The following is a 16,826-nucleotide window of genomic DNA, read 5'->3' on the forward strand; positions in this document are numbered from 1 at the left end:
AAGCATTCCGAAAAATATATAAACTATTGATTTTCCGACTGCTAAAATGGGGATAAAAAGAATTACGTTAAAGGTTACAATGATAACACTCGCCACGGTTCCTCTAAAAATATTTTAATAGAAGTTCGCAGAGGTTGGTAAAAAAACAATCGCGATAAAAAAGACGCATACAGTAAATTGATATCAATTTTAGAAGAACAGTCTCAGAATAATTGTACAAAGACGCAAAATACGTGGTGCATATGAAGACCTGTATGTGTGTGTGTAGTACGTGTATCCGTTAAAACGCGTGCGCGCGTACGTGTGTCTGTCAGCACTATTCAAGACATGTGTATTTATGCGTTTAGGCTTTCGGGTATTTTCTCTTTCAGGAAGAACGGTCGTTAACGTGAACATGTGTCGGTTTTATACGAATCGTCTCGAATCGTTTCCTTTCCTCTCTCATGGACGTGCACTGAATCTGTTCAGAACGCATCGCGATTCCTCCGTGTCGTTCTGAGGATGATTCTGGCCCTGAAACATCTCAGGGCAAACCGCTCCTGTACTTCCCCAGGCATCAGATCAGAGAACTTTATTCCTCATGCGTCCCAAGCTCTCTATCTCCGTCTCTAGTACATCTCCACGCTAAAATGCATAAACAAACGGAGCATTGAACTATAAATACAAACAGAAAAATTGACATTAACATTAAGCATCGATACTTCAGCTGCCATTATCGAATTCCGATTACTGAACTCGTGAAACTTAAAACGTACAATTGAATGAAAAGGTCAAACATGTCTGTGAACCAAATTAAATTGAATGTAAAGATTTTTGTTAATTAATCGAGAATTAACTGAAAGGGTAAACATTAGTTCATTCCACTATACAGAAATAGAAACATTGAAATTTGGCACTCGAAGCCTTTCCTTGAACTATCGAACGATTTATCGTTTAGTTTAATTCTGAAACGCTTCTGATCCTCTTATCTAGCTACACACTTACGAGCATTTAATATTGTAATATAAATATTCGATCTCAGCTTCAAATTTCCATTAATTTACGGTACCTGCAAGAACTCCGGTGGGTTACGGGTGAATCCCACGCCAGCCGGTGTACCGGTTAAAATCACGTCTCCTGGCAGCAGAGTCATAAACCTACAAACGTAATTGCGCGTTTAGTCGTGATTCAACAAGCTGAATGCAAGTCGTTATCGCATGATTTTTAGTGCCGGCAGCGGTGGAGCGGTATCCGAGGTAGCAATAAAATGCAATGAAATGTGAAGATCTGAAGCGGTAACCGGGAAACCGACTGATACTCACTGCGAAATGTAGGCGACGATCTCATGGGGCTTGATGATCAGTTCGCTAGTGTTCCCTTCTTGTTTTATCGTGCCGTTCACCCATGTTTTCACGGACAGATTGTTGATGTCGCATATCGACTCCTTGGTGACCACTGCCGGCCCCAGCGGGCAAAATGTGTCCATGGCTTTGCCGAGGAGAAACTGGCCGCCGTTTCTCTTCGACTTTTGCCAGTCCCGCGCCGTGATATCCTGCGCCACTGTATAACCGAAAATACAATCCTCGCCTTCGTCATTTTTCAGCCCCTTACACTTTTTCCCGATTACTATCGCGAGCTCGGCCTCCCAGTCGACTTTCTGCCAGAAGAATTACAAGAGAACCATCAATAAACCGGACGTCGATTTTCTTAGCTCTGGGGTACTCTAATCTCGATGATCGGGTAGATACAATTTACATATATTCTCTTTTGATCCGCTATAATCAAATTTAGTACCTTTAAAACATATAATACTCCATAACAGAACGATCAAAATTAGAAAATACAATTAAAATTGATTTTACAATAATCACATAGGTACCACTTTCTTCAACCCTCTACAATTAAACCTTATTTCTCTGTAATAATATGTAAGAACATAATAATAAAATCATAATAGTTAATTCAACATCGATAAATGAGTACATAAATAATATCGTTGAAAAGATATGAGAATGAACGATGCGATGAAAGAGTAACAGAATTCCTCCATTGTTTCAGTCGGTAAAACAGATCGTCCGGTCGAAGTAAACGATCGACTTCGATCTGTATATCGCAGATCTCTTTAGTCTTTCTCTTTTTCTCTCCTACTGTTCAGATTTCTATTAATAGTTCGAAAGTCCGTTAACACGTTATATAATCGACGCGACTAAATATAAAGCGGTCAGTGGTATCGCAGAGACAGAGTCAGAGCGCTGCTGACGCCATTACGGATTCGGATCCCGCGATCGCTCTTGAACTTACGTCCGAGATCGAGGGTAGCGTGATGTTATCGCGCGGGCCGATGATGTTGCTGGGGAATTTGCTGAAAACTACGGGTGTCTCTGGCGGCGACAAGCCTTGCTCCTTGCAATGACCGCTGTAGTTCAGGCCGACGCATGCCAACTTGTCCATCCGCGTTACCGGTGCCAGAAACTTCACCTCCGCTTCCGGTATGACGCTGCGACCCTCAGCCACGATTCTATAAATTATAAATTGCTCTTTCGTTCACTCCTCGACACACTTAACTCGTTGTCTTGTAACCACGTGTCACTCGTGATGAAGATTTCAAACAAGCATAAATATTAGTACAGTCTTTTGTATTGAAATGAAATGTTGTTCTTCTGTTATCAATTGTTATACTTCAGAGTAGACGTAGGCATAGAGTATGCCTAGAATTTCTTTTTTCCTTCAATTATTAATTATTAATGATTAATTATTTAATAAAACAGTAAAGTAAGGAGTTGTGTCGTGATTAATTAGTTTCTCTTTGCTTCTTGTTTTCTGTTCTTTTTCGACTTAGACGCTCAATGGAAACAGTTGTTAATAAAAGCTTCTTAGTTTATTGTACTCGTTGTTATAAATATATTGTTCATATTTCAGATAATTATTCTTCAATGAAAATCACGCAATAAGTTTACAAGGGCAAGAGAAACTTTGAAAATTTGCGAGATTCCGTTTTTATTAATTCTGAAAGGTTAAACGCAAAACATTAGAAATATATATTTCGTCTGAAAGATTTTCCGTTTAACGCTGATCTTATTTCTGGAAAAATCATTCGAAAATTATTACGTGTTCCGAGGTTTAATCTTCCTAGGATTCACTGTTATAACAATGGATTATTCAACTTTCCATTAATTGTCAGATTATGCAATGTCAGGATTACAATACATTACTAAACATATAGTATAATATCGTTGCAGACTTTGGTCGGGGAATAATTTATTAGTTGCATTTATCACGCAGACAAAAATAAAACTATTTGCAGCCACGAGTAATAAATTTTCAGTATAAATTCATGCAGATGGTGGGTGTGCCTCGCACATGTAAAATGATTGCATAAAGCAAAAGTTATTTGCCATTTCGTGAATTATTGATAGCCACTGTTTTCACAAATTATCTGCGCGCAACAAATATTTCTGAACGATACAAAGAGATATGCCAAGAAGTCCCGAATCACTTTTATTGTCTACTCACACGGTCGTTATCTGAAGATACAGGATGTTTAAAAAATAAACGATATACAGCAGAGAATAATTCTAAACCATTGAATACACTCAGAACAAAACCACTTTGGCATTCTTTGTTCAAAGTTTTCTTAAATAAAACACTTACTTTATCGATTCAAATTGTGCTCATTAAACCAGTCGCAATGATTCAAGGATTACTGTTATTAATCGACGTAAATAAATTGTATAAAATATATTACTAAATGAAAATTTAACTTAGACAAATATAAATACTTGCGAGAATGGGGATTAATCTGAGGCCATCTATCTGCTGATTTCGAAACTATTACTATAAGTATCTTTAGAGATATACTTGCTAGGCAAAATACAGTAATATTGTAATATTAGCCCATTGAGGAGCAGTATCATTAGCCAAACTAGATCAAAATAGGTCTAAGACATTGACTTCGTCCAAATTTCCGAGAAAACGATCATTTTAACTTCAAATTTCACGAGTTAATTATATTTGATCTATTGGTAGGTAGTATTTGGAGACAACATCTTGTCTACTGTTATACAAACGACTTCCTTATCAAATTAATTTCTGATTTGGATCAATTTTGGAATTTTTATAAATGACAAAGATAGTTTCAAACGTAATGACCTTAGTTGGTCAACATATGTAAGAGCAGGTCCCATTTGTTGGATCATCAGAGATGTTCGATTATTTCAAACTACATTTTCAGTTTACATCACACTTGCGTGTAACTCGAGAAGGAAACACGTGCGGTATTGTCAACAATCTACTGTACGAGTAGCCATTGTTGAAGAAAACAAGTAGGCCAGGTAGGTGTACCAGGACATGATAGAGTAAACCAAACGATAACGAGGATCTCGTTAACATTACTGATACGATAAAGAGATCAACTGACACTGAGTGACACTTCCTGATCGAAACCAATCATTATTATTAATTATCAAAAAGATAGAGATCCAGAACGGATGTCGATATTTTATGTCAAACATTCTTTATTTGCTTATCTTAATGCAGATGCCTTTGATAAAAGTCTAGACAGCAGGCAGATCGAAATTTCAGACATTTCTTTATTATATGGAGCACAAAGGATTCAAATGATTACAGGGATATGCAAATTATCAGATCGACGTAAGATAATTAATATAATTTAGTGCATTTTTGATGAATGCTTGTGTATATCAATATATTAAAACACGAAGAAATTTTAGACAAAATGGCGGTCAATTCATTAAAATAGGCAAAGAGAATAATACAAAAATGAGAATAAAATCCTTGTTTTAAACAATGAAAAGTGAGGAAGAGAATAAGGGAACGTTTTCCTCTATTATAAATCATAATATTTCAATGCTGCCAATTTGAAAATTATACATTGAATCTAATAACATGCATAACTCTGTAAATATACATAGTAAGAAAATTAATCGAAATATAAATAAATTTCAAATACATTAATTAAATTACTTTCTCATTAGATTCAATTTTATATTCCCAGCTACGCGTATAAAGCAAATGATTCCAGTCGCAAATAGCTTATAGAATTTAGCGACCAAGCAGCAGGGATCATTAAAACAGTAAAAACACTGTTTTCTAAGGAGGCGAGTCAACTTGGGAGTTCGATAAAGGGTTACGATGTATATGTCTTCTATGTGTGAATGAAGGGGACTTTTACGAAGGTTCACAGACACAACAAATTAATATAAATAAATCAAGAACTCAAGGGTAAAAAAATCATTTTCACACTTCTGATAAGACGAACCTCTCTATCATGGTCCACAGGTCGACATCGTCATCGCTGGTAAACAAATGATTTATGGTGAAAAAAAGCGGTGGAACAATCAAATAATATGTATAAATATGATAAAGCTGTCTTTTTATGTTACTGTGTTCCCCTGGAAGCTCACAATTAATTTCAGAGATTGTACTATTTACACTATCTCTACAAAAGTAAAGTATAAAAATTTCGCAAATACAACTTTATTCAGAAGTAAAGCATTACTTTGAAAATTTATTGGGTACACATGCTATTCAACAGATCCTACTTCATGTGTCTGTCACTTACCGTTTCTACTTAATTCAAATGAAACACGAAAATCTGTACTAAGTAAAGTTTCAAAAATTTGTTAAATCTATATCGTGAATATTCTTTTACAGTGAACTTTCACACATTTTTCTGATAAAGGTCAGAATTAATTAGAGACATGAATGTATTATATTCCCGATTCGGTTTTACCGAACCACTCTGTACATGAATATCTCGTCATATGTTGCGAATTAATTAAAATTTTTCGGCGTTATCTCTGCTTGAAATGTAACGGTTTCTTGTTTTCGCCGGTTTCGGAATATCTGCCCATTATTACCTTATCAATCAATGGGGCGAAGCGCGGCTGTCCGCGATAAGGAGACGTTTATCGCGGATTTGTTGCCCTCCTGGTCGGTAAAAATTCAACCACGCCTACCTTTTGGCCTTCTTCAGAAGATCATCGCCTCCTTCGAGGAATTTCTTCAATGAATTTGGGATCCGCGAGTCGACCGCGGACACGGCGATTATGTCTCCACCCTGTTTGAGTTGCACCCCTAGGTGCTGGGGTCCTCCATTCTTGCTTACGAATTGCACGAACCTGAAGAATCAATGAGAAAATACTTTTAAGTGGAAATCTTTGATCGTTGATTACGTTATTCCAATCTGTCCTACTATTACTTTATAAATTCTATACTTTTTCCATTAACACGTTGACTGTTGAATTAGCAGCCGTAAAAAAACGGTTGAAACTATTTTTTCAATGGAAAGGAAATGTCAACGATATGCTTCTAATATTTATAGAATCCTTAAATTTATTCGAAAGATTATGTTATTCAAATTGGGGTGACGTGGCAGTCGAAGAGTTAAATCTCGAATATTGAATTATTTTGATTTGCTCGTATCGTTAAGGATTATGTGATTTTTATATTCATTGTCGTTGTGTAATGTTTTATCATTGGAATTCAGTAATTCTTAGTATCATGATACGTAAGTTAAATTACACAACCAATAATTGTTGATGTTTTATTTATAGATAATAATTGGTTGGTAAGTATTTCAAGACTTATATCATTTTCTAGAGTTTCTGATTTTAAGGAATCGTTGATCTGTACTGATTTGACTTTTTGCATGTTAAGCAATTAATGGATATCATTTAGCTAATGGTATTTACAGTGAAATTACAATCGTTACTAATCTTTTAATTAAAGCAGCAGTGGAAAAAATGTGTCTATACGTAAGCAATACGTAATCAGGAGATTAGCTTATCCTTTAACATACGCGCGTTTTATCAGTTTCAGGCCGAGAATATTTATAAAACATCGATAACAAAATCCCAAAGTTTTCTGTTTCTTCTAATCACTTTCAAATGCAAAAAAGGCCAGATAACGCCACAGTAAAAGTCATTTCGAAATATGGTAACGGAAAACGGTGTCATCGAATCGGGAAAAGAGTTGCGACAAAATGGCGGTGGAAAATACATTCTCCGTTAGAATCATTCAAATTCTGTAACTACAAACCGTTATTTACTTTTAAATGATTATATACACAATGATAATAACAAATTCACTATAAAAAATGAATTGAAAGCATTCGAAAAAAGTGAAGAAATAAAAACATCAGATAAATCTAAAACTCAAGAATGTATAAGTTTAGACGGTACCGTGTTTAATTTTTACTTTCATTTCTGTTACTGTAAACTATTTGTTTCAGAAATAATAACGACTGTACCGTGACTGTCTAATATTCGAGGAATTCACATATTGCATAAGAAACTAGAAAATGAAAATAGTAATGTGGATCGTCCGTTATCGATTCAATTTTAATCTCTCGTTCAGACACCTGTTTACTTATCGCGGTGATGCATTCTCAACATTGTTATTCGCGGTGCGAGCCCATTTCTTGCATTAAACAGGTTCTCGTGAAAGCGAAGACGTATTCTTCCACGGTACACAGTTGCCTGAGTTGAAGAGTTCAAATACCAAGCTTTCCCTGGTAAACGCGTATAATGCTTCTGAAGTACTTGATCTTTTAAAGAAAAATATCGATCGACGATGTTCGATAATTCGACAGTTGAGACCTGAGTTCTTTTCTTAATGCAAATATTTATTCCTTAATGAAATATCGATAGGGTACACCCCAGTTCAAACAAGACTGTACGCTTACTGCGTATTTGTCTTCGATCATACAATGTGATCCTTTAGTTTGCGCAATGAAATGATCGATTCTAAACGTACCTACAGGAAACTGCCAAGTTACTCAAAGTTTCCGTGTTCCATATATTTTTCCTTCTTACTGCGCACAATGGTGGTGAATGTTATGTGTCATGTATTTATACACGCATAATATTGGAAAAATCAGTAGAATAAATGTTCATAATTCTATTAAAGATTTTAAGAATCATCGTGTAAACATTTATAATCGAGTTACAATTTATACAATTAAATAGTACAATATTGTCATATGGTTTTATTCGCGTGCTTTATATTTGCCTCAACTAAATTCAACATACGGTTTCGTATATGGTGAACAAAATGGTGAAATGAACTCAAAACGGTTTAGTATATTTTCGCGTGAAATTTGATGATTTTGCAAGAAAAATTCATGTCAGGGGTGGTGAGATCGTTTAACTATAATATTATGCAATAATTCTCATGAAAAGATCTGTGGATAAATTTTATTCGCGAAGAGAAAACATTTGGAAACGATCTAAATGATTTTGTTGGTAATAGTGCTGCCACCTACACCCTTTCAAATACGTGCACATTCGACGTTACGCACGCGTACAGATGAAAAATCACGTAAGCAAACATTTCACGGTGGCCGATAAGGAGACGTTAAGGCGAAAGATATTCGCTGAATTCAAGCGAGTGCTGGCCAGGACCGGTTCGCCCAAGTGATTCCTTTTTATTTCATAATTTGTACTGACTGCATAACATTCGAGTGGTTTGCAATGATTTCAGCTCTTAACGGCTTCGATTAACATTAACATTACGTTTAGTGCACACTTGTGCATTGTAACTTATCTCTGAAGTGTTTGTTTGATGTTTTTATACAATGTTTGATGTCTGAATGACCCAGTTTCGAATCGAATGAACTTAGTACTTTTGAATTTCAGATTTGGCAGGCTTGGTACTTATCAGTACCCAACGTACTGCAGCATAGAGCATATGTTTAATTTATTTAGTACAATTCCGTACCATTCGTATCTCTCAACTTAATTTTCGAATTATATTTTTAATTTTTAATGAACATAGAGGATTTCCATCAGTTTATAATTCAATTAGTGCCATTTTCATTTGTGGCAATGTTGTATAGGTTTTAATAGATTTCGTTTGACTCGAGTTGTATTTACCTTAAGCCGTACTAACGGCTTCAGTTGATTGATGAAATTTTTGAAAATTTACGTTAAAATAACGTAAGTCGTCGTGGTAATGAACGTATCAACGGCATGTCTCGTTCGCTGCTAAGTTCAGCGTACACAGCCACCCAACAAGGGTGCAAATTCAGACCTGTTCAGAGTCGATGACATAATTAAATAAGTTCGGCCGAATGTATTGGGGTGTTTAAATTCAATTAACTGATGGATTATGGTATTAAATAGATCTTGAAATCACGTTTAAACCATTTTGGCCGATTGACTGATTTTTAACGACAGTCAATGACATCGGGAGACTGACTATCGATCAGGTGAAGAACCTTAAGAACCTGTCGAGAAATTGATGTTTTCGAGCAGTACCCTTACCAATATTATTATCAGCATATTAAAATATTATAAATATTTATAAGCATCAGTCCACTTAGGATATTGACCCTTGAATTGGCACACTTGCCCCTCCAAATATATCGACATTAAATCAGCCCAAATTGCTTTGCACTTTGAGAATTGAATTCCCAATAAATTCGTACCTGTGTGATTCTGTTTCTTAATATTACAAGTTATTATCAAGTACATTGTTTCTTGTTTTGGTGCATGGGGGAGTAAACAAGAAAAAAGGTACAATTATTTGAAGCAGAAAACACAATCAAAAAATCCGCGCGAAATTCGACTATCACGGTGTACACTTTGAAACTAAGTCAGTTAAGATCTTTCGCGGTCATTGACGTATCGTTATCGATTCGAAATTTCATGCAGGTTCCGCTCACCTCATGTCGAGTGCACCGCTTACAGAGAAATTCCTGACGAGAACGCTAGCAGCGAGATGAGTGTTGCTCTTGTCGGCACAAGAGTTCCTGAACGCGAAGCAGGCTCTACTAAGCAATCGTAACTTGCCGCGATAAGGCATTTTTCTTGACGATTAAAATGCTTCGAAGGAAATAGGAACGTAATCTTATTACTATCTCCGATGGAAGAGAAAAAGACCACTGACAATACCTAATAAAGATAAAGCATTCGTCGCGAAGGACGAACTACGACTGAACACGTTACGCCACTCCGCCGTTCATCGAACCATGGTGGGGCAAGCCACGTGATCTCCGTGAAAAAGTTAGTCAACTTCGAAAGTAACCGGTGATTGATTTGATTGGGATTATCGTGTAACAACAAACAGTATTGTCTTTTTCAAACGTCTAAATGATGGATGGAAATAAATTGGGTGACTGTGACTGATCGCACAGTTACAGGCTTGATACAAGAGTCCGGTACCAGTGTCCTTCCGGTAATGACAATGAAATGTTCGTAATTAAAAAGTATAATAACCTATTTTGATTTTTACGATATACATTTGTTTTTAACTCTTGAATATTATATAAGGAAATAATCATGGATATTAATAATACTATTAAAAACAGAACTTAATTAGAAGGCAATCAGAAGTCGATTATGTTTGTAATCGCAATTTATTTGCTAATTTTGTTCAGTGTGTTATAATGAATGAAAAATGTACACACAATATTCATACAGTGAAGTTAATTAAGGTACTGGTTTCATCCTTGTGTAAGGGAATTCTTCACGCGTATGATATGGAGTATAGGGGTCATCTACATAATAATGTGGTCTTCTCCAATACTTTGTTACCATCTTATCCAATAAAGTAGATTGTGTTGCGTTAACAAAAACGTGTTGTCTCAGTCTGCGTTTTCTGTTCTGTGGCTTGCACCAAAGTTTTGAGTGACGTGAAGCACGTGTTCTGATCCATATACCCCTGCAATCGAATAAAATGTATTGACTGGAACCTTAAGTATTGTTCATGTTATCTTACTCTTACCAATTCAATCTATAGAATCGTTTAATTACAGCCGTCACGGTTTTCCTTTTCCCTTTCTTCCTAGAGAATTTTATAACTGTCCTTGCAGGTGTTAGTGTAGGTAAGATTGTTGAAGGAATAACATTGTTTACAGAGCTTTCACTGTAAAATTAATTATATTGCTTACTACACACCTCCATAATTATTTTATATTTTAAAATAATACTTATACCATAACAATGTTTGTGACTTAATGTTGCCAACATTGTTCCATGTGCTGGTAATGGAAGAAAGAGCTCCGAAATATCTTTCTTGCACATTTTGAATAAACGGGTACCGTTTCAAAACCACAGAATTTGTTAAATTAGCAACATTGCTGCGACCAACAATTCCTAAAGCACATAAATCGAAACAAATATTAGTACTATTTTAACGCGACGTTTTAATGAGCGCGCTCTTGGTTCGATTCCGGCATTTCTTCTGCTAAACGGTGTGGCTTTTCTATGCATTCGAACATAACCTATAAGGCATGAACTACGACCAACTAGCGCGCAACGATTTATCGAATTTCATCGAATAATGGCTTAAAATGAAGCCAACGAGCTATTATTCAGTTAAAGGGATCCAGTGGTGATAAAATCGCGAAGAAATTAAGGGTACGCACCTCGAATCGCGGTACTAGCAATACGCAACATTCTTCTTTTCGTACAGTTCAGTCAGTGACCAGCTGTTTTGTGCCGTCGTTCCCTTTTTCCTTTGGCTGCCTGACCGGCCACCCGAAAGATGTTCCGAATTGGATTAAAATTTCCGTGCAACGGTTTAAATAGGGTATGTAAAGTAAGTACGAAGAAAATCTAATTCGTGTGAGTTCAGTATTCTAGCAGCGCATAAATTGGAACGAAAATACGAACGGAATGTGAGTTAGAAAGCATTCTTCACTACGTGCTGTCTGACTATTGCCGCGACGTTTCTCCTAATAATATTTAGTTTCTCGTCATTGTTTCTTCCTATTTCTGGAAGAAAATGTGTGTGGTTTGTGCGAGAAATCGTGATTGTGTCATGTCCAAAGCGTTTTTGCGAGTTGTCAGTGAATATTCTCGTGTACAAGACCAAGGTTGCCCGCCTCGTGTGACAAGATGGCTTAAATTTAAGAGCTTACATAATTCCAGAAGATTTCACTGACGTCCTTGCTCTTTCAGATCAAGAAACACGGGTCCTCCAAACTCTATCTGTCAACTAGGTGCTATGAAACACGTACACGAGTCAAATGTGAGCCGGACTGGAGGTAAGTAAATCAATTTTCTGTTTGTTTGGTTACACATTTTCGTAATTGTCAGAACTGTCATCGTTCTTGAAGAAAAGAAACTCTCCATTCTTTCGTTTCCGCGTGTTTTCGGAAACTGGTGTCAATAAATAATCATAAGTTTCTTGTATTTTGTAAGTCATATTTGGGTTAGGTTTTGACTAGGTTATGTTTGATACAAATACCTTGTTTTAGGTAGAATTTTTTCTGGAGCTTGTGATATTTTTCTTGAGTTTCTAGTGGGTTTAAGTTTTTAAACATTATTTCATATTTATTATTATAGGCATTTTTGTAGCATTTGTTATTAGCCACTTATAATCAGCTAATATAAATAAATTTATTGTATTGAAAGACATATTTGAAATATTTTATTCTACAGGATGAATGTGGATACTTTATGTGAGCTTAGTTGTGTGTTTTAGGTTTTTCAAGGATGTCAAACTTACGTCCAGAGTATCTGGACATAGGTATTCAACTGACTCGTCGAAGAGGTATTCAGAATTTAAACCTTAATGCATTGTTCTATCTATATTACATAACAAAATTGCATGCATGAGTTCATTCTACATTGGTCATTAATTTGCAAGAGGTTTAAGTACTGGTAACACAATATATGTGCTACTACATAAATTAAGAAAAAGACTTTATCTTGTGAATATTCATGAGCTTCTATTTTAAATATAACTCATTTTACCTTATGCTTCCTTATTATTTATAATATTACTTAAATTAGTGATTTACTACTTAAATTATAGGTAAATATGATACTTATTAAAATTTTTATTACAAAAGTGAAAAAAGTCGAGGTGGAGGAATCCTGATAACTTTGACTGCAGTAGCAATAGGAGCTTCAGGAATATTATTTTATGCGAAGAATAATCCAGAATTTCGTGCAACTCTTGAAGGATGGGTACCAGGCACGGACAAAACAATTCAGATCATCTTTCAGGAGGAGTCAACATATTTCGATTTTATACGTACATACCTCGAGTCACTCAAGCAATCGTTAGTAAAAATAATGCAAAATACCAGTAGCAATGTAATATTTTACCAATAAAATATAACCTTTTTATTTTCAGGATTACAACTGCCATTTTCGGAGAAAGCTCAGAAAAAGACTCAGGTCAGCTACTACAAAAAAGTATAGATTGCATGAACCTTGAAGACTATATACGTGAGCCCTTATTACTAATTCCTGACTCCTTCATATCCTTACTTCATTTTTCTTTTTTATTATTAGGTGTAAATAATTTTAATATAAATAGAAACACTTTGCTTCACACTGCAATTAATATGCTTACTAACATTTTACAATAACATATATACTGCAGCACCAAAACCAGCGTTCGTACCACTGGTTGAAAAGAAGGAACCACCTATTAATGAACCTTATACTGAAATAAGATTAAGTAAAGGAGAAGAAATAGAAGTCGGTACGTTTTTTGTTTATTTTTTTTAATTTCATGTAATCAAGGTTTTTTCCATCTACATAAATAAGCAAATCAATATGTGAATTTTCAGTTGCGGAAAAGCCTGCACCTCCTACTAAGGATGTACCCAAAGAATTAATGCCAGAGAGTCTGGTGGAAGTAGAAACGTTATGTGGACAAACAGCATCTAAGGTGATTCAAGCTTATCAGAAGGCAACGTGTGCTATTCAAGACTACAATCGGGATGTGGTTAAAGTCTTAGAAAGTACAGATAATGTTGATAGTGCTGTGTGGAATAGGTATATTTCTTCTAGGATAATTAATATTCTTTTAATAATTTCACGAGTGCAGCAGAGTATTTTCACATTGCAGATTAAAAGAAATATCGAAGAAGATGACACAAGCAATTGAAGAGGTGGAAAATCGCAAGAATGAGGTAGAAGAGTCGCTTAAGAAGATGTTATATTTAATCGATGATCCCAAACTCGAGGCGCCATCGCATATGAAGACAGCTGCCAAAAGGAACATCAAGAAAATCTTGGCCGATGTCGACGATGCAAAGAATAAATACGATTCAGAATTACAGAGTGGCAATATAGCGGAACGTTATTGGAACCAGGTTAAAACGGCCCGCGAAAACTTTGACGAGGAGTTACGGATTCTGTTCCCAGATATGAATATCCATGAAAAGAAATTGGATGTCGATGAAGATTCTTTCGATTTGTTCGTCCTCCATATGTATAATAAAGTATCTAACCTACAAAAGGAATTGGCAAAGATGAGGGTAAATGTTTATTGCTTCTGCATTGTAATTCAAATACATTTGGTATTTTTATTTGCTAACAATTACACATGTATGTAAATTATAATGTTACAGACACTCAATGAGAATAAATTGAAAGCAGCGTTGAAAGCGTATGGCGATACAGCGAGCGAGGAGCAGTTGGATGCACTGGTGTGTTTAAAATTAGACCAGGAAAAGCTGATCCTTCAGGAGGAGTTGAGTAAAAAGGTAGGACAATTAACCAGTACTATCATTTACACCGCGTAATATATGGATTGGCCGAGTTTTATTAATTCTGTAACATATAGGCAGACGGTTTCTGCGTACTCGTATAGCGGTCGCATTAATTCGTTTACGCTGTCGTACGTCCAAACGAAATAAAGCGAAACTTTTGGATGAAACCACTAAAGATTCAGACTCCACCATTGCCGCGGTGATAACTCATGCGTATTACTGCGAAAGTTTAAATTTATGACATTACGTGTTTTCCATTTTAAAATTATCACAGTTACAGGAATACTTAGAAATAAAAACTCGAGTTTATTTAAAGTTTGCAATTTTCTATACTTTTATCGCTTTATTATTCGTTTAATTATTTATTCTCTTATTACTTGCGATATTTATTTTTTCAAAAGTCACGATTTGTTCTCTAGAATATTTATCGATCTTATCTAAGGTACAAGTCGTGTATTTGTACATTTCATAAACGGATGCATGATGAAATTAGAAATAACATTTACATTATAATTTATATATTTGTTTTACAAACAAACTCTTGGCAAACTTATTACAATTTACATGGAAGGTGTCCAAGATGTATATAGATACTTGAAAAGATCAAAGATATACAAACTCGGAAAAGATATAAGCAACCTATTATCATTCATATACAAGGTGTACCAAAAATAACTACTCAACAAACTCAAACTTAAACATTCCATAATAATTAGTCCGCGAACTTTACAAAGCCCCGTGTCCATAATGAAATCAATTACACCAAAACCTTACATCTCTTAATATTAAAAGTTTCCAGCGCGAACGACGTGGGAATATCATTAAACTTCACTAATGCCCGTTTATCGTTTCCTACAAATTGAAGCACGCCAGGAATGCATAAAATCCACAGTTAAAATTTCTACAAGGGTTCTCGAAGAGGCTGTTCGAGAATGTAAAAGACGTGTACGGGTTTTATTGCGCTGCTATATAGGGTGTACTAAAAAGTTTACGCTCCGCATGCTCGGGGTTACGGATCGACTTGTAATATTACAAGAAGCTGGAGACAATTCGCGGTAGCGTGGAATCAAAGGAGGATCAATGCTCTGTATAGCCTAACCCTACCCGCGAACTTGGGCCGTTACGTTTCAGGCATTCTCGGTATACAGAAGCGTTTTATGGCGCAGGAAGAATTTGGCATTGGTAGAGCCGGGCTGTACATTGTTGCGCGGGCATTATGCATGTACCTTCCGTTGCAGCGAATCTGGCACTCTTCTCTAAAGGTCTCCATACACATTGAAACTCGCGGCGATGCACCAGAACAAGTGATGGGTTTGAGTCTTCCAAAGTTTCATGATAAACGTTGCTCTCAAACAAAAAGTGAAGGCTCAAACCCATTGTTTGTAGCGATGCCTGTATCACGGCACGTTTTAGCTTGTATGGGGGTCTTAACAGTAATTAAATTCAACGGCACACGCTTGCCCGCACGGATTTTCGGCACTCACGCGTACTAATGTACTAATGAAATGAGATGGACAGAACGGTCGCTGAATCATTAGCGTACTCTCAGTTTCTCTATTTTTTACGATACAGTTGAATGTAAAAACGAAAATAACGTTTGCGCGAGGATGCGCCGAAACTGAGGCGTTGCCATGGCTACCGACCTAAGCACCGCGAGTGGATGTTTCCCCTTTCCCCTATGCATTTTTAGCTCGGTGATCGATGTTACGGACGTGACAGGCGAACTTTATATTCGTGGTTAATCAAGGGTCTCGTAGGCCTCTTGTATACACGGTGTCCTACACTGCTTTGCGAAGTGTGACATGGAGAGGCTAAATGAGGAATGTCTCTGAACCGCAAAAGAGGGAATACGTTTATTACTGAAGTGAAGGGGGGCAAGGGGATTCGCCGCACGCTCCACCTGAATTCGCGGCTCGACCAGTAACAAAGACGTACCGAAACTAATTCCGCCATTACTATCGGGTCGAGCGCCGTGAGTGGACGTCTCCCCTTGCGCTCTTCACTTTTAACACTTTGATCGCACATTTATCGCATCGCCGTTAGTATCACTCAGGTTCTGCTGCATTTTCAAGGATACTTTATAACTTTGTAATAGATCTAAACTTCCGAGATTCGAAGGCAACGAAAAACAATTTCAAACTAACAGAAGAAGCATCTTAAAAGATTTTAACACGTTGAATTCCATGGGGGTCACCGGTGACCTCCGCCCGAATTCAGTCACTGTAATTCTCTCGATTAAACGATGTTTATACGAAAACATTCCTATATTGTAAATAACGTTACCTAATGCGATGACATTCAGCAAAACAAACCAGCGATAATAACAACGCAATTCAATGAAATCGTTTAATATTGTACTTTTTTCATTTCG

The 16,826-nt window shown here is 36.2% G+C and overlaps 3 protein-coding genes across 8 annotated transcripts in view; 1 reads left to right on the plus strand and 2 right to left on the minus strand.

Moving 5' to 3' along the window:
- Positions 1 to 97: 97 nt before the first annotated feature.
- On the minus strand, positions 98 to 9,948 carry LOC116424038 (oxaloacetate tautomerase FAHD2A, mitochondrial). Of its 2 annotated transcripts, XM_031969949.2 has the most exons (7): positions 9,665 to 9,948; positions 5,958 to 6,119; positions 5,258 to 5,293; positions 2,281 to 2,497; positions 1,302 to 1,636; positions 1,049 to 1,136; positions 98 to 624 (listed from the first exon to the last, which is right to left on the minus strand). In XM_031969949.2, exons 1-7 carry the CDS (start codon positions 9,802 to 9,804, stop codon positions 562 to 564), a joined length of 1,041 nt encoding a protein of 346 aa, XP_031825809.1. In that variant the 5' UTR covers positions 9,805 to 9,948; the 3' UTR covers positions 98 to 561. The 2 variants fall into 2 exon arrangements, with proteins under 2 accessions (XP_031825809.1, XP_031825810.1); XM_031969950.2 differs by lacking the exon at positions 5,258 to 5,293 and having other exon boundaries at positions 9,665 to 9,947.
- A 390-nt stretch (positions 9,949 to 10,338) lies between these two features.
- Positions 10,339 to 11,514, minus strand: mRpL35 (mitochondrial ribosomal protein L35). Its single transcript, XM_031969951.2, has 4 exons — positions 11,369 to 11,514; positions 10,937 to 11,096; positions 10,726 to 10,866; positions 10,339 to 10,662 (listed from the first exon to the last, which is right to left on the minus strand). The coding sequence occupies exons 1-4, from the start codon at positions 11,397 to 11,399 to the stop codon at positions 10,431 to 10,433; spliced, it is 564 nt and encodes a 187-aa protein (XP_031825811.1). The 5' UTR covers positions 11,400 to 11,514; the 3' UTR covers positions 10,339 to 10,430.
- Mitofilin (inner membrane mitochondrial protein mitofilin) overlaps positions 11,170 to 16,826 on the plus strand; it is an 88,047-nt gene continuing 82,390 nt past the window's right edge. For 2 of the 5 annotated variants that reach the window (XM_031969947.2, XM_031969943.2), the window contains exons 1-9: positions 11,416 to 11,541; positions 11,904 to 11,989; positions 12,430 to 12,498; positions 12,800 to 13,012; positions 13,087 to 13,130; positions 13,339 to 13,440; positions 13,529 to 13,736; positions 13,810 to 14,221; positions 14,315 to 14,449. In XM_031969947.2, the coding sequence (XP_031825807.1) occupies positions 11,488 to 11,541; positions 11,904 to 11,989; positions 12,430 to 12,498; positions 12,800 to 13,012; positions 13,087 to 13,130; positions 13,339 to 13,440; positions 13,529 to 13,736; positions 13,810 to 14,221; positions 14,315 to 14,449 (1,323 nt within the window). In that variant the 5' untranslated portion in view covers positions 11,416 to 11,487. Of the gene's footprint in view, positions 11,361 to 11,415; positions 11,542 to 11,903; positions 11,990 to 12,429; positions 12,499 to 12,799; positions 13,013 to 13,086; positions 13,131 to 13,338; positions 13,441 to 13,528; positions 13,737 to 13,809; positions 14,222 to 14,314; positions 14,450 to 16,826 lie in introns of those variants that run through there. The other 3 variants (XM_031969946.2, XM_031969944.2, XM_031969948.2) reach the window with 3 other exon arrangements.

Source organism: Nomia melanderi, chromosome 13, assembly GCF_051020985.1.
Source record: "Nomia melanderi isolate GNS246 chromosome 13, iyNomMela1, whole genome shotgun sequence".
NCBI classification, from domain to species: domain Eukaryota; kingdom Metazoa; phylum Arthropoda; class Insecta; order Hymenoptera; family Halictidae; genus Nomia; species Nomia melanderi.